This window comes from Miniopterus schreibersii, assembly GCF_964146895.1.
Source record: "Miniopterus schreibersii genome assembly, chromosome: 15".
Taxonomy (NCBI): domain Eukaryota; kingdom Metazoa; phylum Chordata; class Mammalia; order Chiroptera; family Miniopteridae; genus Miniopterus; species Miniopterus schreibersii.
Window position 1 is genome coordinate 21,101,815 of NC_138115.1, and position 23,967 is coordinate 21,125,781.

Genomic DNA, 23,967 nt, shown 5'->3' on the forward strand with positions numbered 1-23,967 from the left:
TTTATTGCTGAGTAATATTCTATTACAATATATATAATTATATATTCTATTCTATTATTATATATATAATTTGCAAATATCTTCTCCCATTCAGTAGATTGTCTTCGTTTTGTTGATGGTTTTTTGCTGTGCAAAAACTTCTTAGTTTGATACAGTCCCATTTGTTTATTTTTTTGTTTCCCTTGCCCGAGGAGACATATCCAAAAAAATATTGCTAAGAGCAATGCCAAAGAGTTTACTGTCTATGTTTTCTTCTAATTTTATAGTTTCAGGTCTTACATTTAAGTCTTTAATCCATTTTGAGTCTTTAATATGATGTAATAAAGTGGTCCAATTTAATTTCTTTGCATGTTTTTCTAACACCACTTATTGAAGATATGGTCTTTACCTCGTTGTATATCCTTGCCTCCTTTGTCATAGAGTAAATGACAGTATAAGTGAGGCTTTATTTCTGGAGTCTCTATTCTATTGATCGATATCTCTGTTTTTATGATAGTACCATACTGTTTTGATTATTGTAGTTTTGTACTGTAGTTTAATATCAGGGAGCATGATACCTCCCACTTTGTTCTTTCTCAAAATTTCTTTCACCATTTGGGGTCTTTTGTGGTTCCATATAAATTTTAGGATTAGTTCTAATTCTGAGAAGAATGGCATTGGTGTTTTAATAGGAACTGCATTGTATCTGTTGCTTTAGGTAATAAAGACATTTTAACAATATTAATTCTTCCAACCCATGAGCAAGGTATAGCCTTCTAGTTATTTGTATCTTCTTCAGTTTCTTTCTTCAGTGTCTTTTAGTTTTCAGAGTATAGGTCTTTCACCTCTTTGGTTAAATTTATTCCTGAGTATTTTATGTTTTATGATGCAATTGTAAATGGGATTGTTTTCTTAATTTCTCCTTCTGATCATTCATTATTGATGTATAGGAACAGAACAAATTTCTGTATATTGATTCTGTATCCTTTGCTGAATTTATTTATTAGTTCTAATAGTTTTTTTGGTGGAGTCTTTAGGGTTTTTGCTGTATAGTATTATGTCATCTGCAAATAATGGGAGTTTTACTTCTTCCTTTCCAATTTGAATGCCTTTTATTTCCTTTTCTTCTCTGATTGCTGTGGCTAGGACTTCCAATACTATGTTGAATAGAACTGGTGATAGTAGGCAACTTTGTCTTGTTCCTTGTCATAGAGGAAAAGTTTTCAGCTTTTCAGCATTAGGTGTAGGTTTGTCATAGATAGCCACTATTATGTTGAGATATGTTCCTTCTGTACCCACATTGTTGAGAGTTTTTAGTATAAAAAGATGTTGGATTTTGTCAAATGTTTTTTTCTGCACCTATTGAGATAATCTTATAGTTTTTTTCCTTTATTTTGTTAATGCTATGTATCACATTTATTGATTTATGAAAGTTGGACTGTCCTTGCATTCCTGGGATGAACCCACTTTGTCATGGTGTATAATCCTTTTAATGTATTGTTGAATCTGGTTTAATATTTTGTTGAGAATTTTTGCATGTAATTCATTAAAGATATTGGCCTATAATTTTGTTCTTTGTAATATCTTTGTCTGGTTTTGGTATCAGCATAATTCTGACTTCCTAGAATGAGTTTGGAAGCATTTCTTCCTTTTCAATTTTTGAAATAGCTTAAGAAGGATATGTGTTAATTCTTCTTTGAGTGTTTGGGATAATTTACCTGGGAAGCCATCTGGTCCTGGACTTTTATTTGTTGGGAGTTTTTTTTATTACTGCTTTAATTTCATTGCTAGTGATCGGTCTGTTTAGATTTTAGATATTATTTTTCTACCTGGTTCAGCCTTGAAAAGCTATATACTTCTAGAAATGTATTCATTTCCTCTAGATTGTCAAATTTGTTGACAAATAATTGTTCATAGTATTCTTTAATGATTTTTTGTATTTCTGTGGTGTCGGTTGTAACTTCTCTTCCATTTATGATTTTATTTATTTTGGTGTCCTCTCTCTTTTTATTCATGGGTTTGGCTAAAGGTTTGTTAATTTTGTTTATCTTTTCAAAAAACTGGCTCTTAGTTTTATTGATCTTTTCTATAGTTTTTTCTTTTAAACTTCTATTTTGTTTATTTCTGCTCTGGTCTTAACTATTTCCTTCTTTCTGTTTTCTTTGAGTTTTGTTTGTTCTTCTTTTTCTAGTTCCTTTAGGTGTAGAGTTAGATTGTTTATTTAGGATATTTCTTTTTCTTGAGGTAGGCCTATATAGCTATGAATTTGCCTCCGGGAACTGTTTTTGCTGCATCCCATACATTTTGAAAAGCTGTGTTTTCATTTTCATTTGTTTCAAGATAGTTTTCGATTTCATGTTTGATTTCTTCTTTGATCCATTGGTTGTTTAGTAGCATGTTGCTTAGTACAGTTGTATAGTATTATGTGGTTTTTCTAGTTGTTGTTTTTTCTATAGTTGATCTAGTTTCATGCCACTGTAATTGGAAAGAAGGCTTGATATCATTTCAATCTTCTTGAATTTATTGAGGCTTATTTTTTTACCTAATACATAATCTATTCTGGAAAATGTTCCATATAAACTTGAAAAAATTTGCATTCTGCAGTTTTGGTATGAAATTTTCTATAAATGTCTATTAATTCAACCTGGTCTAATGTGATATTTAAGGCCATTATTATCTTATTAACTTTCTGTCTGGATGATCTATCCATTGGTGTGAGTTGGGTATTAAAATCCCCTACTATTATTGTTTTACTGTGGATTTCCCCCTTTGTGTTCATTAATAATTGCTTTATATATTTAGGTGCCCCTATGTTGGGTACATAGATATTTATGATTGTTATATCCTCCTCTTAGATCGACCTCTTATTAATGGTGTAATGTCCTTCTTTGTCTTTTTTTACATTTTTTTGTTTTAAAGTCTATTGTGTCTTACATGACTATTGCTACCCCAACTTTCTTTTTATTTCTATTTGCATGAAATATCTTTTTCCTTCCCTTCACTTTCAGTCTGTACATGTTATTCAGTTTGAAGTGAGTCTCTTATAAGCAGCATATAAATGGGTCATGTTTTTTAATCCATTCAGACTTTTTATTGGCATGTTTAATCCATTTACATTTAACTAATTATTGGTAAATATGTACTTATTACCATTTTGTAAATTGTTTTTCAGTTGAAACAGTTCTCTGTTTCTTTCTTCTCTGGATGTCTTCCCTTGTGGTTTGCTGGTTCTCTTTAGTGCTTTGAGTCCCTTTCTCTTAATTCTCTCTCTTTTTTTTTAAATATGTCTTTTTGATTTCTGAGAGAGGAAAGGAGAGAGGGAGAGAGAGAAACATCAATGTGAGAGAGAGAGTCATTGATCAACTGCCTCCTGCACGCCCCCGACTGGGGATCGAGCCCGAATCCCAAGCATGTGCCCTGACCAGGAATTGAACCGTGATCTCCTGGATCCTAGGTTGATGCTCAACTGCTGAGCCATGCCAGCCAGGCTCTCTTAATTCTTTGTATATCTTTTGTAGGTTTTTGGTTTGTGGATACTGTAAGGTTTTATATACCAGTAGCAGTCTATTTTAAGGTGATAGTCATTAAAGTTTGAATATATTCTGTAAGGACTACATTTTTACTCCCTGCTCCATGCTTTATGTTACTGATGTCATGTTTTAGATCTTTTTGTGTTGAGTTTGAAAATATGCTGTAGCACTCTAGCAGGTAGACCAGACCACCTGGATAGAGCCCCCTGCCCACCCTATGGAGTTGGAGGGGGACATATACAATGGCACTCACTGGCAGTCCCTGAAGAGGTCCCATGGCTCCCAGCCTTCTCTATACTGTCTCTCTCTTGTTTGTTGTAGAGAAAGTGGTCTGATGTAGAAGAGACCTTTCTGTAGGCTCTATGTGCTGGTTAGACCAGGTGCTCACGGTGCCTGGGGCAGTAGCTTGCTGAGCTGGAGTAGCTCTTGGCAGGGAAGCCAGGGGTGAGTAGTGACACCCTGTTGTTCCTGCTTGCTCCCTTTGTTTAGGGGCCAAGGGCTCTGAGCAATGTAGCTGAGAAGCCCTGCTCTGAGAGATCTTGCAGGTAGGGCAGAGCACCTGAATAGAGCTACAACTGCCCTGTCAAAGCGGAGGGAGATGTAAACAATGGCGCTCACCTGCCCCTCAGCCCAGAGTTCCCTCAGCGTCTGAGAGCTCCCACAGCCGCCCAGCCTTCTCTATTCAGTGTCCTTCTCTCGTTTGTTGTTCAGAAGCTGTTCATTCAGCCCCCAACTCTTTTGCAGGAGTAATTGTTCTCTATATACGTGTATATTTGAGTTTGTTCATGGGAGGAGGTGAGTTCAGCATCCACTTATGCTCCACCATGTTGTAACTCCTATTGGTCTTTATTATTTGCTTAATTTTCTATACATTTATCACTAATTCATTCCCCTTAATCTTTCCTTGAAGTGAAAAACAATATGAAAATTTGATTTCCCATCCAGATAAGAATACTTCTAAAAAGACTCACAGAATTCTACAGAACAAGCACATGGTTTTCCAACAAATAAATGGCTCAGAAAAAAGGGATGCAAAGGAGAAATTGTTATAAAAGAGACTAAGACATAGCAGTCAAATGCCACGTGGGGGTCTTTGTTGGGATTGTAATTCAAACCAACCAACTGTGCAAAGGTATCTGAAGATAATGGGGGAAATTCGAACATGAATTGGGCCTTAGAACATTCTAAAGAATGTCTAATTAGGTGAGATAATGACATTGTGGATTATGTTTTTAAAAATCCTTATCTGTTAGAGATACTTACTAAAATATTTTTGTGTGAAATGACATATTTGGGATTTACTTTAAAACATTCAGGAAAAAAAAGTGTTTGGGAGATACATGAAAGATTGGCAAATATTGATAATTATTAAAGCAGGGTAATGGGTACATCATCATAATGTTTTCTCCACTCTTGTGTATGTTTGAAGTTTTCCATAATAAAAAATGAAAGAGAAATTCACAAAGAAATGGGAGAAAGGAAAAGGTTGCTGGGGCTGGCTGTGCATTTTGCGAGCTGATTGCAGAAACAAAGCATTTTATTTATTAGGTACTAGCCCATTGTGGAGGGGCACAGGTATAGAACCTTGGTTTCTGAACCTTGCTGCCTTTCTCAGGCTGTCTGCAGTGAGGCAGAGCCAAAAGACCTGGAAGGGAGGTGGGGCAGTGGGACCAGGATGAGAGCAGGGTCAGCAGGAGTGGTGGCAGGGCCCTGAGGGTTAAAGAACATGAGAGGCTCAGGAATATGCTGGCCGACCCCAGAGACCCCTTTGCACCCATCTGTCTCCTTGATGCTCTTAATGCCATCCATCTTCAGTCTGGCTAGCTTCCAAGAGCCTCTCAGAGCCATGATCATGAGAGATCTTTTTTTTTATTTTTTTAATCCTTAAAGATACGTTTTTATTTATTTGAGAGAGAGAGAGCAAGAGAGAAACATCAATGTGAGAAAGAAACTTCCATCGGTTGCTTCCCATACCAGGGATGGAACCCGCAACCTGGGCATGTGCCCCGACCGGGAATTGAACCAGAAACCTTTCAGTGTCCAGGACAATGCTCTACCAACTTAGCCACACCGGCCAGGGTGATCATGAGAGATCTTGATGTCAGCTGCCAAGGGCTTATGATCCCTCCTCACCCTTAAGAGCTTTAATGAGATATAATTCACATATATAAAATGCACCTACTTAAGGTGTATTATTCAGTTTTCAAAATATTCACAAAGTTGTGCAACTATCACCACGTTAAATTTTAGAACATTTTTATTACCTCCAAAAGAAACCTGTACCCATGAGTGATCACTCCCTCTTCTCCACCCCCAAGCCCTGGCAACCACTAATCTACCTCTCTGTCTCTATGGATTTGCCTATTCTGAACATTTTATAAAAAATAGGATCGCATATACCATCTTTTGTGATTAGTTTTCATTTAGTGTTTCCAGGTTCATCCACATCATAGGCTAAGTCAGCACTTCATTATTGCTGAATAATATTGCATTGTTTGGGTGAACCATATTTTATTTATTATTTAGCAGCTGATGGACATTGGGGTTGTATCTACTTTGGCTATTATAAATAATGCTTGATGAACATTTGTATATAAGTTTTTGCTTGGAATATATGTTTTCATCTCTCATGGGTATGTATCTAGGAATGGAATTGCTAGATCATAAGGAAACTGTTTAACTTTTTGAGGAACTGCCAGGCTGTTTTTCAAAGTGGCTGCAACATATGATCTCCAGGCCCAGAGAGGGGAAGTGTGCAAAGCGACACACTCAGAGAGCAGGAGCTAATCATGTAAATGGTCTCAACTCCACCCACACTCTCTTGATCTCACCACCACCTGTCTTACTGTCACCCTCGCACTCCCCACACCCACTTTACCCCTCCATTCTTTTCCCCATCCAGCAGCAAATCCTTTCACACTAGTCCTTCCCAAAGGCTTCCACTGCCAGGTGAGGATCAGGTTCCCCTCTGAGGGATGATTTACAAGCTCTCTGCCATCTGGCCCTGCTCATGGCGTTGTTTTTGTGTGTGTGTGTTTTTAAGCAGCTTTACTGAGATATAAGGAACTATTCACCCATTTAAAGTGTACAACCCAATGCTCATCACGACTTTTTATTCTCTACATTTCAGGGTCACGCAGGTCTTATTTCAGTTGCATGAAAACACCCACCACCTTTGCTCTGGGGACCTTGCATACACTGTCGCCTCTGCTTGTATACTTTCCGTATGTGTTTCCCTGGCTCTGTGTATATTTCCTTGTGATCCTTCACATCTTGAGATGGCACTTCTGCTTCTAAAACCTTCCTTGACCACCTAGGCTGGTTGGATAGTCATCGGACAGGGGCAATACCTCCTTTTGGGAACATTCAAGACAATTTGCTATTTCTTATTTTTTAATTGCCTGCTACCCATGCCATTCTCTTCTGGCAACTGTACCCATTGTCCTTTAGGGAATCACCCCTATTCCACCTTCCATCCTTGTAGTTTAGATGGGGCTAAGCAGTTCCTAGAATTTGTACATGACCCAGATCAGGTAAACTACCCTTTTACTGAAATTTTTCAAAAAGGGGTGCTTTCTCTTCACTGGGGTTACTAAGCTGGTGACTCCATGATAAGATAGGCTGCCTGAGAGCAGAAAAAAGCACACTTGAGAAACTAACCCCGATAACATTTGAGGCTCTGGATCCAGCTGTACCTGAAGGCAACAGACCATTAGTCAAGGCAATTTACATTCCTTTTTTAAAAAATTGCTTAAGCCAGGTTGTTTCTGTCGCTTGCAACTGCAAGTTTCCTCACATAATTAGTAATCTTACATGTCTTTCACATACGCACATGTCCAAAACACTCCTTTATAGAACAGGGGAACCATACTTACTTGCCCTTAAGCACAAATTTACCTACTGTCCTCAAATCTGTCATCATTTTTCTGGGTTGTGTTGTGCAGTTGACTGTCAATATTTAGCTTTTCATGCAAGTTTCCTTCCATACTGTAATCAGTAAGTTAACATTTCAGATTGTCCTAAATGGTTTCAGGTGATAAGTCCAGGTTGATGGAAATGATAAACGCTCATTTAATAGTTTGGCCCAAATTGAACTCCAAGAAACACACATGATAAGCATCACTCCCCGAACTTGTGTGCTGGCTCTGGGAAGAGCCTGCTAAAACAAACTTGGCTTTTAGTCAGCACCACCATGATCGGTCAGAAGTCTCACATTTTACCCACCCAACTTTGCTACAGGAAAAAAGACAAACTGGAAGGCAGGGGAGAAAAGGCAAAGTGAAATGCTCTGATGTCTTGTGGGAACTAGGGTGACATCAGTCAATCACCAGTCACTTACTGCATTCCACCCCAACCTTGATCTTTCTGTATATACCACACCACTCCGCACTTCCCTGGGGTGCAATAAACTGTGGATATTTTAATCTGTGGGCCTTTGTTGGTTCTGTTCCCTTTGCTTGGGATGCTCTTCTGCATTGAACTCTTTCAAGGCCCAGGTCAAAGGTTAGCTCTCCTGTGAACCCTTGGTCCTTTACTATTTTGTTTAAGCAGCTATTTTAAATATCTGCGTTTCTTACCTTGTGTCCATGGGCCACTATGAATAGGCTTTGGAGGGTCTATCAATACCCCTAGGATTACCTGAGTAATCTGTGTCTGTGTATTACTCTGGAGGAGAGGGTTAGAGCTTCCATCAGATTCTCAAAAAGGTTCTGTGACCCAAAGATTAAGAATTTCTCATTTCTTATGTGTCTCTTATGAGTTCATTGAGGGCAAGGCTCACACTTTTTCACTTTAGACTCTCCAGCACGGATACACAACAGACACTCCTAACTACTGTCAAAGGCTGTTAATAACCCACAGAGGCAACATTTTTACAGGCAAAGAAGAGAAAACAGGATGGTTTAATTTGTAGAGTCAAGAGTTGTTTGTTCTTGATTACAGCGTTCAACATGCAAATTACATTCACTTCTTGGTACAGAAATGGCACCCTGCCACTTCCTTAGGAGTTAATCCAGACAGAATTATTCCTGGCAACCCTTGACTATGTGTCTGCCAACAATCACCCTCTCTCCCTTCTGACAGTGATACGTAAACTTTTATGCAGAATAACTGGGAAACGCGGTCTTTCGTTTAACTGAGTAGCCACATACAGCGTAGCACCATTGACTTGCCAATGGATTTGGTATATTCTGAACTCCAGATCAAGACCTCGCATTGTCGAGCCTGTCTTTAATGATCCCAAAGGCACTTGAGAATCCGGCAGTGTCTCACGGTCACTGATTTTCACTGGACAGTGTTAGAGATGGCGAAGGTCTGCTAAGTCTGTCCTAGCCCTGGGCATTCACTCTGAAAAGTTTACTGAATAAGGTCCTGACACATTTACTCTTTCTGTCATTCTCTAGGCTCAAATGAACACAGGGGTCTTCGCTTTTTGCTTACCCATAGTTCTTAAATTTTCCGTAATGAAAATGTATTATTTGTGTAAAGAAAGGTATAAAAATACTAACAAAAAATTAAAGGTAAAATGCAGGGTGTTTGGATCCCAGGAAAACAGGAGTCTACTGTGGTTAGAAGTCAGGCTGACTACACATAATAATTAGGTATAATTGACAACGCCTTTTCCAAAGACTGTATTTTTGCCAAGTTTTATATATTATCACTAGCTTGAGTTTTTCCCCCTTTCTCTGACTTTCATTACTAGAGTCACCAGATGGAAAATTTAAAACATTTAAAAAATAGCTGTTTCTGGGTAAGTCACCCAGCACACACTCCTTGTATTTCCTCTAGTCTCAAACATAAGGGGAACCGGCTCAGACAAGAATGATCCTTGCTGCACACCCGCCAGCTCAGGCATCCTCCTTTTTATTCCGAGAGGCTCCTGCTCAAACGAAAGTTACAAGGTAAGCGCTACTCTGAGTTCCTGACACAGCTCATTCCCGCTTGGTCTTCAAAAAATAGAGGTCTGTAATTCCTTTTTGAACATGCCTTCGAAGTGGAGGTCTTTGGCCATGAGTTCCTCTTCGACATCATCTAGGGCCCACTGGTGATCTGTCAGCTCCAAGGCTTCCCACTCTGTCTGCAAAGGAAGAGAACACCAGGGCAGGGAGAGAGGGACAGAAGGGCTGTTACTGAGAGTAGTGCTGACCTTTGTGAGCACCTGCTCTGGGCTGGGAGCTGGGGCAGGCTATTTACATGTATAAGCTCATGCAATCCTGACGCAGGTGCTGCCATCCACCCCATCCACCCCTATCCCCAATTTACAGACAAGGCGACTAAAGTAAGAAAGGTAAAATATTTAAGGTCGTCGTAGCTAGTAACTAATTACATTTCTCAAATAGTCTATTAATGCTGAATACTTTGCCTTTAGTTAGTGGGCTTTAAAAATATGCTTTATGAAGTTTAGCATGCAATACAAATGTTAGTTCATGGGTGTGTTCTTTTAAAAAACAGTAATTCACATGGCATAAAATTCACCCTTTTAATATATGCAATTAGTGGTTTTTAGCATATTCACAAAGACATGCAACCATCACCACTACCTAATTCCAGAATACTTTCATTGCCCGCAAAAGAAACTGCACATCAAGTAGCAGGCACTCCTCTCCATCCCTCTCCCCAAGCCCTGCAACTACTTTACTTTTTGTATCTTTGGATTCATCTATTCTGGACATAACACGTGGCCTTTTGTTACTGGTTTCTTTCACTTAGCATGTTATCAAGGTTCCTCCCTGTTGTACCATGACTCAGTACTCATCCCTTTTTATGGCTGTGTAATATTCCATTGTATACATTCCAGTCCAGAGATTGTACATGTATACCAAAATGCTCTTTTGTATTTCTGTTCATCAGATGATTGACATTTGGCTTGCTTATACTTTTTTACTATTATGAATAGTACTCTCAACATTCTTGTATAAGTTTTTGTGTGGACATACGTTTTCAATTTTCTTGGGTATTTACCTAAGCATAGAATTGCTAGGTCATATGGTACTATTTTAACTTCTTGAAGAAGGACTAAAAGCTGCTTTCCAAAGTGGCTTCACCGTTACCACCATACGTGAGGGCTCCAATTTCTCCACATCCTTGTCAACACTTGTTACTATCCATCTTCTTTTACTATCCAGGTGCGTGTGAAGTGGTATATTAGTGTGGTTTTGATTTGCATCTCCCTGATGGCTAATGATGTTGAGCATCTTTCCATAAGCTTATTGGGTTGTCTTTTTATTGTTGAGTTCTAAGAGTTTTTTATTTTGAATACTAGACCTTTCTCAGATACAATATTTGCAAATATTTTTTCCGATTCTGTGGGGTGTCATTTCACTGTATTTTTTTTTTATTGAATTTATCAGGGTGACACTGGTTAACAAAATTCTACAGGTTTCAGGTATACAATTCTACAATACATCATCTATACACTGTACTGTGTTCACCACCCCCAGTCAAGTCTCCTTCCATCACCATTTATCCCCCCATACCCTCTTCCACCTCCCCCCCAACCCCAGCAATCACCACACATCTTTTCACTTTCTTGAGGGTGTCCTTTGAAGTTCAAAAGTTTTCATTTTGACAAAGTCCCATTTATATATTTCTCCTTTTGTTGCTTGTACTTTTAATGTGATGCATAAGAAGTCAGTGCCTGATCCAAGGTCACACACATCTACACCTATGTGTTCTAAGAGTTTCACAGTTTAGCTCTTATATTTAGGTCTTTGTCCCATTACAAAATTTTTACTGTGGTAAAATATACATAACAAAACTTGCCACTTTTAACCAGTGGCATTACTTACATTCACAACAGCTATGAGTTAATAATGTTTCCTAGCATATGAGCTTTGCTGATGGTGAACAAACAGGCACTGGGTGCCCTGGTGTGCTTGTCAATGGTAATCTCACCTCCCAACAGGCACAACTCAAAGGCACGAGGCGCGTTCATCCCGGAGCCTCAGCCGCCTCGCCTCCACAGTCTCCCGGTCTTGTACTTTTTTTGTTAAATTTATTCTGTAATGTTTTCTTCTTTTCGATACCATTGTAAATAGAACTGTTTTCTTAATTTCAGCGTCAGGTTCCTTTATCATCAGTGTGTAGAAATACAACTGATTTTTTATATTGGCCTTGTATCCTAAGACCTTGCTAAACCTGTTTATTAGCTCTAACAGGTTTTTTGGGGGGTTGGGGGGAGAGGATTCCTTACACTATTCTATATACAAGACAGGCCATGTCATCTACAAACAAAGATAGCTTTATTTCTTCCTTTTTAATCTGAATGCCTTTTTAGTTCTTTTTCTTGACTAACTTTCCTGGCTAGAACCTCCAGTACAATGCTGAATAGTAGTGGCAAGAGTGGACATCCTTGTCTTGTTCCTGATCTTAGAGAAAAACCTGTCAGTATGAGTATGGTATCAGTTGTGGGGTTTTCATAGATGTCTTTCAGCAAGATGAGCAAATTCCCTTCTATTCCTCGTTCTTATGATGAAAAATTAGTGAGGTTTTCCTGTACAAAAATCATACTGGATTTTATAAATTACAAAATCATTTCATGAAAAGGCTCTATTATGTACTGATTTTTTTAAATGAAATTTTTATCTCACGTCTACAGGGTCCAAAAGTTAAGTATTCCAAATGTTTTCCTGGTGCCTCTGATTGGACTGTTTTTACAGCTTCTTTTACAGTATAGACTGAATTTGGTGAGCATTAAAAAAACAGAAAAAGTACCAAGAATCTCAAATTTACTTAACACATGATTCCCTCAAGAGAAAGAGATATGCAAACTAAAATACATCTTTTGCTAAATTTAAATTTAAACGATGGAATAATACACACTACACTTGCTTCAGGGAACCCATCTTTAAGGTAACTCTGAATGCCTTTTGGAGCTTCAGTGAGGCTGGAAGAAGGGATGTACCTTGAAAGCTTTGTTGGTATCTGCGGGCATAGCCATGGCTGCTCCAGTCATCTGCTCCTGCATCATCCGTGATTGGTCAGCGGCTGCAGAGTAAGATGCACCTACATGAGTGCCAGGGCTCAGCAGCACCCAGTACCTCGGGAAGAAAGGTCCTTCCACAAAACTTACAGATGCTCGGTAGTAGGTTATGACATATGACAGATTCACTGACTGGCCCTACATTACACTGGCTATGTGACCCCGGAAAAGTCACTTTACCTCTCCTGAAGAATGGAGATGATAATAGTAGCAGCAGCAGGTTAACTGAAGAAAGTGCTAAACCTTATTTCAAATTTAAACAACAGTCACCAGTTACTGAATAACTACTATATGCCAAGAACTTCACTAAGCGCTTTACGTATTCTACATCACCTACTCCTAACAAGAAGCCCTGAAGTTAATTATTAAGGTCCCTATTTTACAACAGAGTATTAGAGTGGTTAAATAACTTCCCTGAGATCCCAGCCATTAAGTGAGACAACCAGGACAGGTACTGGCAAGAACTCTCGTCAGTGAGCTAACTGATCAAACCAGGCCTTCTTTCAGCTTCAGGTTTACAGGCTTACACTGCTGGAGTGGATCCCTCACTGAGGGCATCAGACTGTGGGGGACTACATATTATCCCTGTTATTGCCACGGAGAACTCAGATCTTCAGTTTGACTCTGGAATTTTTTTAAAAAAATATATCTTTATTGATTTCAGAGACAGGAAGGGAGAGGGAGAGAGACAGAAACATCAATGATGAGAGAGTCGTCATTGATTGGCTGCCTCCTGTATGCCCCTGACTGGGGATCGAGCCTGCATGTGCTCTGACCAGGAATCAAACTGTGATCTCCTGCATCGTAGGTTGATGCTCAACCACTGAGTCACACCCAACTGGGCGACCCTGGAATTTTTAACTGTTCCAGAATACCTCAGAAACTTAAGAATAAGTTTAAAGAATGAAGCAGTGTATTTGACTATGCTAACAAATAGCACAGCCTACATGATTTTTCTGACTCTGGCATGGATGATTCATCTATCAGAGTATTCGCTTATTAAACCTGATGTACTCCTTACCATTATCTTGACCCAAAATCAGAGAGTAAATGCTCCGAAGCCCAAAGACATTGAGGAAGTACCAGGATGCAGAACTCACCCTAAAGCAAAATTGAAACAGTGTAGGTAGTTATGTCAGAATTAATATATTTCACACTTTTCTACCACCCAAGTTGTCCAGAGTATGTAAAGAAATCACCAGAGGTGAGCTACATTCATTCAAAGCATAACCAAAGAAGAAATACAAATTGTAAAGGCAGTCTTACCAAAAGTTATAGCTCACTGCAGGCAAACTGTACTTATAACTATGTAATAAATTCTGTCTTCAGTAGCAGGAACTGAACTCACAACTGGTGCGCTTCCATTTAATCAGGGAATGTAAGCTTTGCTTAATTTTCCTTTCTACATAACAGGCTTTCCAACCACTTATTCTTTTTAATTATAAAAGCAATACACATTTGCTATAAATAATGAAGGCAAACAATACAGAAGTACATAAAATAAAAAGTTCTGAATCCCATTCTCTAGAGGAAATCACAAGTGTTGGTGGGCTTGATATTTACAGGAAAGGATTAGAGGTGGCTTTCAGGAAATACCTGCAATACTGAAACTGTAGCTACCAGGAGAGCCATTCCAAGTTTTGAACTTTATCACCAAAGCTTTCCTTAGCTTAGATTTCCCACTTTGCCCTCATAAAATAAATATGCTCCAATATAATAAAACCTAAAAAAAGTATGAGAAATGATACAGAAACAGAATTCACACTTCATTCCAATACTCAGGTCATGCAACAGCAGGGGTCTATTCTGGTTACTCCACCAGGATGCAGGTAAATAAATGACCAATCTGTACATAATGTTGTGGATCTACATCTAACAGTAAGCTAGTTGTATACCGAGCTCCAGTCTCCTTTGTCCACACAAGCATGTCAGTAAAAGATGCTGAGAAAAGATAAAGTTTTTCTTGTACACAAAGTTTTTCTTAGCCCAAATGAGTCTGGAAGGTCAAGGTTTAATAGTGTCATTCTACTCATAATAACTACAGCTTGTCTTCTCTAGTGGAACTGTGCACAGCCAAGGCACCTGATCTGTCCTGCCCCTCCCATACACCCAGGGACCGCTTTGCTTCGTTCAGGGAAGTTACCACTGATGACCCCACTGTCCATTCTCCCCCTCCTCGTCTGGCTTCCTTTTTATGCAAGTCTCTGGGAAGCCATAGACAAAATAGTCTGCAGAGACCATATAAAGAAGCACTACTGGGTTCCACATGCTGTAGCAGTGTTCTAGAAGCTTTTCAGAGTTTGGGTTTTATTACTCTGCTATAAAAAACAGAGTGGTAAATAAGACTTGAGTGCTGGATTTGGACAGACTTTGTGGTCACATCTCAGTTTCTCCACTTATTTCATAGGGTTGCTATGAGGATAAAAATAAGTTAATATATGAAAAACATCTAGCACAGTGACTGGTACCAATGAAAATGATTAATGTATCAGCAGTAATGTATTTTGGAAAAAATAATACAAACATCCACTCCCATATGCTCCAGGGTATTGCTAAAAGGTTTGCCTGGCTTTATCTTTTAACTTTTTTGGGATGCATACATCTCCCCTTGCACTCCTAAGACCCAAGCACCTAGAGAAAAGAGGCTGACACATTCTCTCATTTTGTAAGACTCAAAAGAAAGTTCTTACCAGGATGCATCTAATGTGAGTAGTTCAATTCCTTGCTGTAGCATAGGCTTAAAACGGAGGGTCAGTGGAAATGGGACCTTGGCTGTAAAGAAAGAAAAAGTTCACAATCACTCCTAGTTTCTTTATTTTTAGAATAGCTTAACTGTGAATGTATATATTCTTTCCCTGAAGAGGTGTGAACTCTGGACCACACAGAGTTTGGTAAAAGATTCCCACAAGGAAATTTCTGTCACTTTCTGAAGAAATATGTCAAATGTCACTCTTCCTTGAACACCAGCTTCTCTATTGCTTAAGGAGAAGGAACTCAAACTGAGCTGTGTCCTAAAATCTCAAAAGAAAGTTGCACTAATCTGTTAAACCTAAAGTGGAATATATATACACAGAGCACTACATCACTAAGAAACCTAATTAATTCAAATTAAATTAAAACAACTTATAAATATTCAAAAGACTCACCCGACGCCTAGAAAATAAAGTCAAAATAGAAATGGGCTTCCCTTTATTCTACTCAACTAGAACACTAAATTAGTTTCGGATACAAATTAGCAAGTCACTTATTTGAATTTCTATTAGTAAAACACCAGCATTATGAATTTACAATCAGCCTGCAATAAGAGCCATAAAATCATATTAACTTTTTTATTGTTCAAAAGATGTTATCAGTTTATACTACAGAACATAGGACCCATGATGTTAGCACTGATTTCTCTGAATAGGGAGAAGGGAAAGGAGCACAGAAGAAATAAACTTCAAGTCTTCTCGGTGGTAACTTACTTGTGACAAAGCCTGAAAATGTCATGTTGATCCATCCACCAATAAGAATCATAGGGAGAACATTTGTTACATTGCCTTTCATCATGTCTGTGAGCATAGTGGGATCTAAGACAAAAACACAGGAGACCACTACATTTTACCACTGTTGGCAGGGACTTCTGATTTTCTGTAAATTTTAAATTTATTTGTTAATTAAAGTAATACAAATTCACTGTAAAACATTCAAATGACATACAAACAGGATGTAGATGGTTTCTCTGAGCCTACTCTCTAAACACTTTTAACTGCTGCATATCCTTCCACCTTTTTATTTATATACACACAGTAGTTTCTATATATACACAATAGAGGGATACTATGCTCACTATTCTGCTGCTTTTTATTTTAGCCTCACCTGAGGAAATGTTTACTGATTTTAAAGAGGAAGGGAGGGAGGGAGGGAGGGAGGGAGGGAGGGAGGGAGGGAGGGAGGGAGGGAGGGAGGGAGGGAGGGAGGGAGGGAGGGAAAGAGAGAGAGAAAGAGAGAAACATCAGTCTGTTGCCTCCCATAAGCACCCCAACTGGGGATCAATCTGGCAACTTAGTTAGGTGCCTTGACTGGGAATCAAACCACAACCTTTTGGTGTACAGGATGACGCTCCAACCAACTGAGCCACCCAGTCAAGACACTATTCTACTTCTTAATTAAAAAAAATACAATATACTGTGAATGCTATTTCCACATTAGTATAATATCTCTCTAATTATTGTTATTCTTTGTTAATCCTCACCAGAAGATATTTTTCCATTGATTTTTAGAGAGTGGAAGGGGGGAAGGGAAGGGGAGGGAGAGGGAGAGAGAGAGAGAGAAAAACATTGATATAAGAGAGACATACCAATTGGTTGCCTCCTGCATGCACCCTGACTGGGACCAGGGATCGAACCTACAACCCAGGTACATGCCCTTGACCAGTAATCAAACCTGAAACCCTTCAGTGCTCTAGCTGAGATTCTAACCACTGAGCAACACTGGCCAGGGCACTCTCATTATTTTTAATGTCTGCATAGGAATCCATAATGTAGTCACAGTCATCACTATTGGGTAGACCTATAGATTGTTTCCGATTTTTATTTTTGCCAATAAACAGTGCTGCCAACGACTACCTTGTACATAAGTCTGCATGTTTTTGCAAGTGTTTCTGTAAGAGAAACTCATAGACTTTTTAAGTCAAGGGGTTTGAACACTGAAAATTGGACAGATATTGTCAAACTGTCCTTCAATAACAGTGAGAGAGCCTGACTTCTCATGGCCTTGACAGTAGCAGCTTTGGTCAAGCTTTTCAATCTCTGCCAATTTAATGGGCTAAAAAGGACATCTTGGGTTTTTTTGTGTTTTTTTAAAAAATATATCTTTATTGATTTCAGAGAGAGGAAAGGAGAGGGAGAGAGAGAGACAGAAACATCAATGATGAGAGAGTCATTGATCAAGCCCGCAACCCGGGCATGTGCCCTGACCGGGAATTGAACCCCGACGCTCAACCGCTGAGCCACGCCCGGCCGGGCAGGACATCTTGTTTTTAATTTGCATTTCATAGATTTTAGTAGGTCAAGTATCTTTGCATAAATTTATTGGTCTTTTGTTTCTTGTAGGTTTTCTAAAAGACTTATTAAAATAAATTCTGGTAACTTCTGTCTGGATTTAAAATAGTTGGTTATCTCACCTAAAGAAATGGATACTAAAATGAGAGGATAGTCAATATGGAATAATACATTTTGTTTTAAAGATGTATTTTTCACACAACAGGGATCAGTGGAAGTAAGAAATCTGTTAAGAGTAAAAATTGTGGGGTGAGCCAAGCAGTCATGTCTGACAAAGAAATAGCTGGTCTAGGGGAGTAGTGATTGTTCTCCCTCATTCAAGCAGAAGCTGGGTGGCCATCTGTCAGCAGTAGGAGCCAGGCACTGGGTGAGAGTCCCAGCTTTTCCAACTGTACTCAGTAGGGCCCTCGGTCCTGAGGAACAGCAAAGGGGAGAAGCCCAGAGACAACGGCTCTAGCCTCTCCAACCCCTTAGCTGAGAGCTCTATTTTTCTTTTATTTTGTTTTTTAAAAATTTATTTTAGAGAGAGGAAGGGAAAGAGAGAGAGAAACATCAGTTTATTGTTCCACCCATTTATGCATTTATTCACTGGTTGACACTTGTAGGTGCCCTCAGTGTATCAGGAAGACACTCTAACCAACTGAGCTACCCGACGACGGCCTGAGAGCTCTTTTTTAAATCTACTTTATATACTGGGGTTCCCAGATTTATTTGAAAGAGAGAACTCTACTTCTTAGATCCCTGTACTAGATATCTAATGTCCCTTATATTACTATCTTCTATATTTAAACATTGAAATCAAATAACATCCTTCCAACCCCCCTGCCTCCCCCACTCATGTTAAAAATTTTCCTTAAAGATGAGAGAAGGGAATAAACATACCAGTCATAGGAGAAGGAGGCACTACCTTCCTTTTAGTTTTTTTGAAAAATCCATCCTCTGGATTGTTGAAGTAATATTTTCGTGTCAGGAAAGACTAGTAGAAAAAAAGAGCTTTTGAAATCTTAAAACTGTGACATAGCAAATTGTCAAATTATTCCCCAGAGGTTCAGAAGGCCCTTGGAATATGCTATTACACTAAGAGCTGGCAGCCTACTTGGCAGCTGAGCTGACACTTTAGCTGAGTCACATTTAAAAACAATTTCCTAAGAAGGGTGAGGTCACAATGACAGCAAACACCACCAGGCCACAGCTTAATTCCTAACTTGCCAGCCTTCAGTTTTCCCCAAAGAGTCCCCTTATAAAACATTCAGATATCTACTGCCCTCAACAGTGAATCGTGAGACTTTTAATAAAAGATAAATGAGTACCTGTTTGGGAATGTATTTTCCATTTTCCCTGAGGACTCTGCTTCGAATTAGGACTTGACTGAAAAATACAACGAAGACAATGAGATTTTTATAAAAGCGAAACACTAGAAGAAAAGGAGAGAATAAAGTAGAAGACCTATTTAAACACAAGAGAGGGCCTACTTGGCAACAGTTCTGTGCGGAAACTTTTCAAACTACAAGTATCCTTAAAACCAATCTAACATACTTAACCCCCAAATCAGGTTTTCAAAAGAGCATTTTTCAGAAGTGACTGTGTTTCCGAACAAAGATTTCTGAAGAAGGCACATTTAGAACACTTAGCTGTCTCTTACTTTATGAGCTAAGAAGGAACTTTCTCTGAGTGAAAAGAGTAGCAGTTGGATGCTACTCAGATGATTTGGGGACAGGAGGACAGAGGAAGGGTGAGGACTGAAGGAACTTTTTAAGCCCCCCAGAGAAATGAGTACAGGACTTGACGGTTGTTATCTGAGTGACAACAAAGAGAAATTCCACCCAGTATTCAGACTGTTAGTAAGCTCTCAATAAACATTTATTAAATTAATAAATGAAATTATTTGGTGATATTTGAACATAATTGACCATAAAAGATAGTAAGAGTGCAATACCACAAGCAGGGAGTGCTAAGACACAAATAGCAAACAGAACAGTGATCAAAATACTAATTTCTTCTAGGTTTTCAAAAGTTTTATTTTTAATTTATTGATTTTAGAGAGAGTGAGGGAGGGGGAGAGAGGGAGGGAGGAACATCGATTTGTTGTCCCACTTATTTATGCATTCATTGGTTGCTTCTTGTATGTGCCCTGACAGAGGATGGAACTAGCAACCTTGGCCTAGCGGGATGACACTCTAACCAACTGAGCTACCCAGCCAGGGCATTCGAAAGTTGTTTTAATGGGGAATAAAAGCTTCCTTAGGTTAACAGAAATCCTTCTTGAAAAAAGGAGGAAAAAATCCTAACAGAAATGAACACAAGAGAACTGTGCTTGGTTTTTCTCTACTCCTCAGTATAAACTACCTGCTCTAGGCAGTAGGTCAGTATCCTTAGGGTCTCCTTGTCATATTCTAGCTTTCTCCATATGCTGGGAATTCTCCAGTGCCCCTCTCCTTCACCTTTTTCAAGTTCCACCTTTTCTATGAAACTCTTCCAGATACCTGGAGCCCTTGTGGAATTCTCTCTGGTCTACCTCCTCCTGGCCTCATTGTACTGTACAGCTGACTGCTCCATACACAGGCTTACAGAGGTGATGTGTAATATGTTCTGTTCCCTGGAAGCTAGTCTAAAGTACTCAAAGTGTGGTCTATGTACCAATACTGATCTAAGTACAGACACTGAGCATAAGGGTTTAGAAACATTTATAGTAACTTAACATTACAACATCCAAATACATGATCGAAATATTTTATAAAAGCATCAGTCTGTGATAGATTGGAAATTAAAAAACGAAAAAGCTGGCCCTTCACCACAGTTTAAACAGCACTGGGTCTAGAATAATGGGTAAAAATTTAAGCTCTGGAGTTGGGCAGATCGGTTCAAATCCTGGCTCTGCCACATATTAGCTATGTAATCTTGGGTGAGTCATTTAACTTCCTATGGCTCCATTCATATTCTGTACAATAACATATTTATCCTCATTGAATGAATACTTCTTGAGCTTCTGAGTGCCATGTACTATGTTAGGTGATATAAACAAGTGATCAAAAAGTAAATATCTTATGAAGGTTAAAATCTAGTGGGGGAGAATTACAGTAATCAAATAATCACAGGACTAAATGTGAAATTCACCTGTTACATCCTATGAAGGAGCAATGGATGGTATGATGGGAATGTACAACCGGAGGATTTGACAGAGTCTGAGAAGGTAAGGGCTTAGAGAAAGCTTTTCTGAGGATGTATGATTAAGTTGGAATCTTAAGGATAAGCAGACATATTACCTTGGCAAAGTGCTGGAGGGAAGAGCATGGGAAAAAGCCCTGTGGCAGTAAAAAGCACTATGTCTCTGAGGATCGACCTGAGTAAAGGCCATATGGCTGGAAGAAAGAGAACTACAGAAAATGTGGTGAAAATGAGGTTTGACAGGTAAGCAAGAACCACATTATACAAAGCGATGTGGGGACCATTGTATTTCTTTTAAATTGTGGCAAAAAAGACATAACACACCATGTCAGAGATGGCATGATCCAACCACCTCACTTAGGAGATAGAACAATTAAGACCCGAAATGTTGAGGGTTTTTTCAAGTAGTGGTTCTTCATGTAGGTGGTACTGCCCTCTAGAGGGCCTTATGGAAATCTGTGGAACTTTTTTGAGTGTCAAAATTTTGGGAAGGAGAAAAACAGCATACAACTAAGTATATCCCTCAGTGCTGGGGACAGATGTGCAATACAGTGGTACCTTGGCTTTCGAATGTAATCTGTTCCTGAAGACCGTTCGGGTTCTGAAACGTTCGAAAACCAAGGGATCAACAGCCAACAGTAAGGCCTCAGGATCTCGCCCTCAGCGGAAGCTGTGCGGCATGTTCAGACTTCCGAAGTGTGTTCGAAAACCGAAGTGTTTCCTTCTGGGTTTATGGCATTCGTAAACCCAAATGTTCGCCAACGGAGACGTTCAAAAACCGAGTACCACTGTACAAAGAACTGTCCCATGTCTCACACTACTTCTGACATCTTACCAAATTGGTTTTAATTATCTAAGCCTCAAACCTAATTCCATTTTTTGCAGTTGTTGGGAGGGATGATTTTTATGTGTACTGAATTTCCAGATATGCAACCAGCAAGCAAATAAAGGGAAAACTGCACTTTGTTTTGTTCAGAACTTCAAGAGTAGTTCACCATTTAGTAAAATCACATCCAAACACCGCCTTTCATTATATCTAAGTAGCTAACACACTGTATCAGCCTACAATTCGCGCTATCCCAATTCTTAGGGATTTTATAGCTATGTGATTGCACCTGGCTTTTCCATTACATCTTCTAGGACTGCTGTGCACAAGTACTTATGAAATAGAAATGAAATTATTTTCCTTTTATTTCTCCTGATTGTTACACTAAAGCATTATGCTGCCCTTTTTTTGAATGTTCTTGTGTAGAGTACATCAACTGTGAATTTCATTTTGGTTATAAAAAGGAGCTTTGGGTCTGTTATCATTCAGAACCATCACTCTAATATCACATAGTGAACCAGGAGCAAAAACTGTGGCAGAGAATCTATGACATCAGGAATTGTAGTCAAGAGAATTTAACTTGGTAGTGAAACTGACCTGGGTTCAAGTACAGGCACAATATCTTACTATTTGGTTATTTTGGGAAGGCTACTTAACTTTGCCAGGCTCCCTTTTCTTCAAATGTAAATATGGGTTCAGGATTATCTATCTCAGTGTTAATTTGTGGGTAAAATGAAACAATTTATTGTTATCAATACATAAATAAATGCTGACTGCCTGAGCTCTCTCCACTTTACATCTTTCTATAGCCTTCCTTTCTGTGGTGAACTGACTTCGTAAGAAGGTTGGTTCTGATCAGTTCTGAAACTGATGCCACAGAAAAGTAATTTAGTGGCTTTTGTGGTACAGTGGAAAGAGATCCAGACTTGGGAAACAGAAGATTTAGTGTTAAGTCCTGAATGTCACCATGTGTGACCACGGAACCCCTTAACACTTAGTTTCTATAAAATGGGAAAGCATCTGCCTCACAGAGTTGCTTTGAATTTTAAATAAGTAACAGTGCCTGGCATAGAATAAGTTCTTAATAAATGTTGGTTTATCATGATTATTCTCAGCATAATTGGGAAGCACAACTGAAAATGATAGCAGTCCTTCCCAAACTTCAGTATTTTCATTCCATGGTTATTATTTTTATCTTATTCACTTAGCACTTGTACTATTAAAAACTTAGTATTTTTTATGTCAGTTTTTCTATTTATAGAAGTTTTAAAAGAAATCTTTAAATTACCAGCAAATGTAAAACCAGTATTACTTGCTACAAATAGAAAGTGTTAAATACAATAAAAACAAAACAAAATTATTAAATTTTAACTTGATACTGCTGCCTGTGGAAAGTTCTGAGCCTGAGGCTTGCTCTATGTTAAAATGGAGATTAGTAAATGCTAGGGATGTATTAAAAACATAAAAACATTTACCTGAGATAATCCCTGAAAATAATCATAATGATTGACTGAAAATGTTTTTTATTTTAATATGGAGGGGGCACACATCTAGATACCACCTAAAATAATCTCAAATTACCTCTCTTCACAGATAAATACTGTAATGAAGCACATGGGGAAGAATTTGCCTCCACTCCAGTAGGGGAAATTATAATAACAACCACTCAGATCTCTGTGGCAGTTTTATGTTGCCAAGCACTTGGTTATCTCAGCTAATCAACACTGTAGTTTGGTAAAACGAGTATAATTACATCCACCTTATCTATATAGTTCATAGATAAGCCCAACGAGGGTTGGCGACTAGCCTAACAATATTAACAGCAACATCTTTTTGAGCACTTAATCTGTCCCAGCTAAAGGCTTTATAGGCATCACCTAAAATTTAATCCCACCCCTGCTCTATGAGGCATATCCTGTTATCATGCACATTTGACAGACGACGAAAGTGAAACAGGTAACTCAGCCCAGGTAACCCAGCCAGTGGGAGCGCGATGTAGAACCAGAGTGAATTGACAGAACCCCGGCACTTTCTTGCTCAAGGTCACAGGGGAGTGAGGTCGGTAGATCCCGGAGGGCGCTGACCTGTCAGAGACTTGTTCCTGGGTGAGCTTCTTGTCGCTCTGTAGCAGGATGGACACGTAGTGGCGGATCATGCCCACGAAGAAGGTGATGATAACGATGGGCAGGACCACCCAGAGGCGGATGTTGGAGTCCAGCAGCAGCTCCGGCCCCGCCATCTTCACAAAGCGCCGGCCCCCGACCAGGTGTAGCTGGGTTTCTCGTCCCACGGATGCCGGGCCTCCCACTCGAGTTTGCCTCGGAGCCTTTTCACGCCCTCAGCCAGGTTGGCCCGGGACCCTACAGCCGACTCAATCCTGGCGCACTGCCCCTCTCCGGGCCACCCGGCCGCCCACTTCCGGCGCGGAAATTTGGAGTCGCGGCG

At 39.2% G+C, this 23,967-nt stretch overlaps 1 protein-coding gene across 1 annotated transcript; it reads right to left on the reverse strand.

The window, feature by feature from the left end:
* Positions 1–8,377: 8,377 nt before the first annotated feature.
* Positions 8,378–23,963, reverse strand: EMC3 (ER membrane protein complex subunit 3). Its single transcript, XM_081159654.1, has 8 exons — positions 23,607–23,963; positions 18,842–18,899; positions 18,414–18,507; positions 15,954–16,058; positions 15,180–15,261; positions 13,511–13,590; positions 12,412–12,494; positions 8,378–9,585 (listed from the first exon to the last, which is right to left on the reverse strand). The coding sequence occupies exons 1-8, from the start codon at positions 23,759–23,761 to the stop codon at positions 9,457–9,459; spliced, it is 786 nt and encodes a 261-aa protein (XP_081015780.1). The 5' UTR covers positions 23,762–23,963; the 3' UTR covers positions 8,378–9,456.
* Positions 23,964–23,967: the final 4 nt, after the last annotated feature.

Coding starts and splice junctions, on each gene's coding strand:
- EMC3 (XM_081159654.1), bottom strand. CDS start 23,761: ATGGCGGGGCCGGAGCTGCTGCTGGACTCCAACATCCGCCTCTGGGTG. Junction 16,059..18,413: donor GCCTCCTTCTCCTATGACTG/GTATGTTTATTC, acceptor TTTTTGTCTTAG/ATCCCACTATGCTCACAGAC. Junction 9,586..12,411: donor ATACCAACAAAGCTTTCAAG/GTACATCCCTTC, acceptor CTTCCTTTGCAG/ACAGAGTGGGAAGCCTTGGA.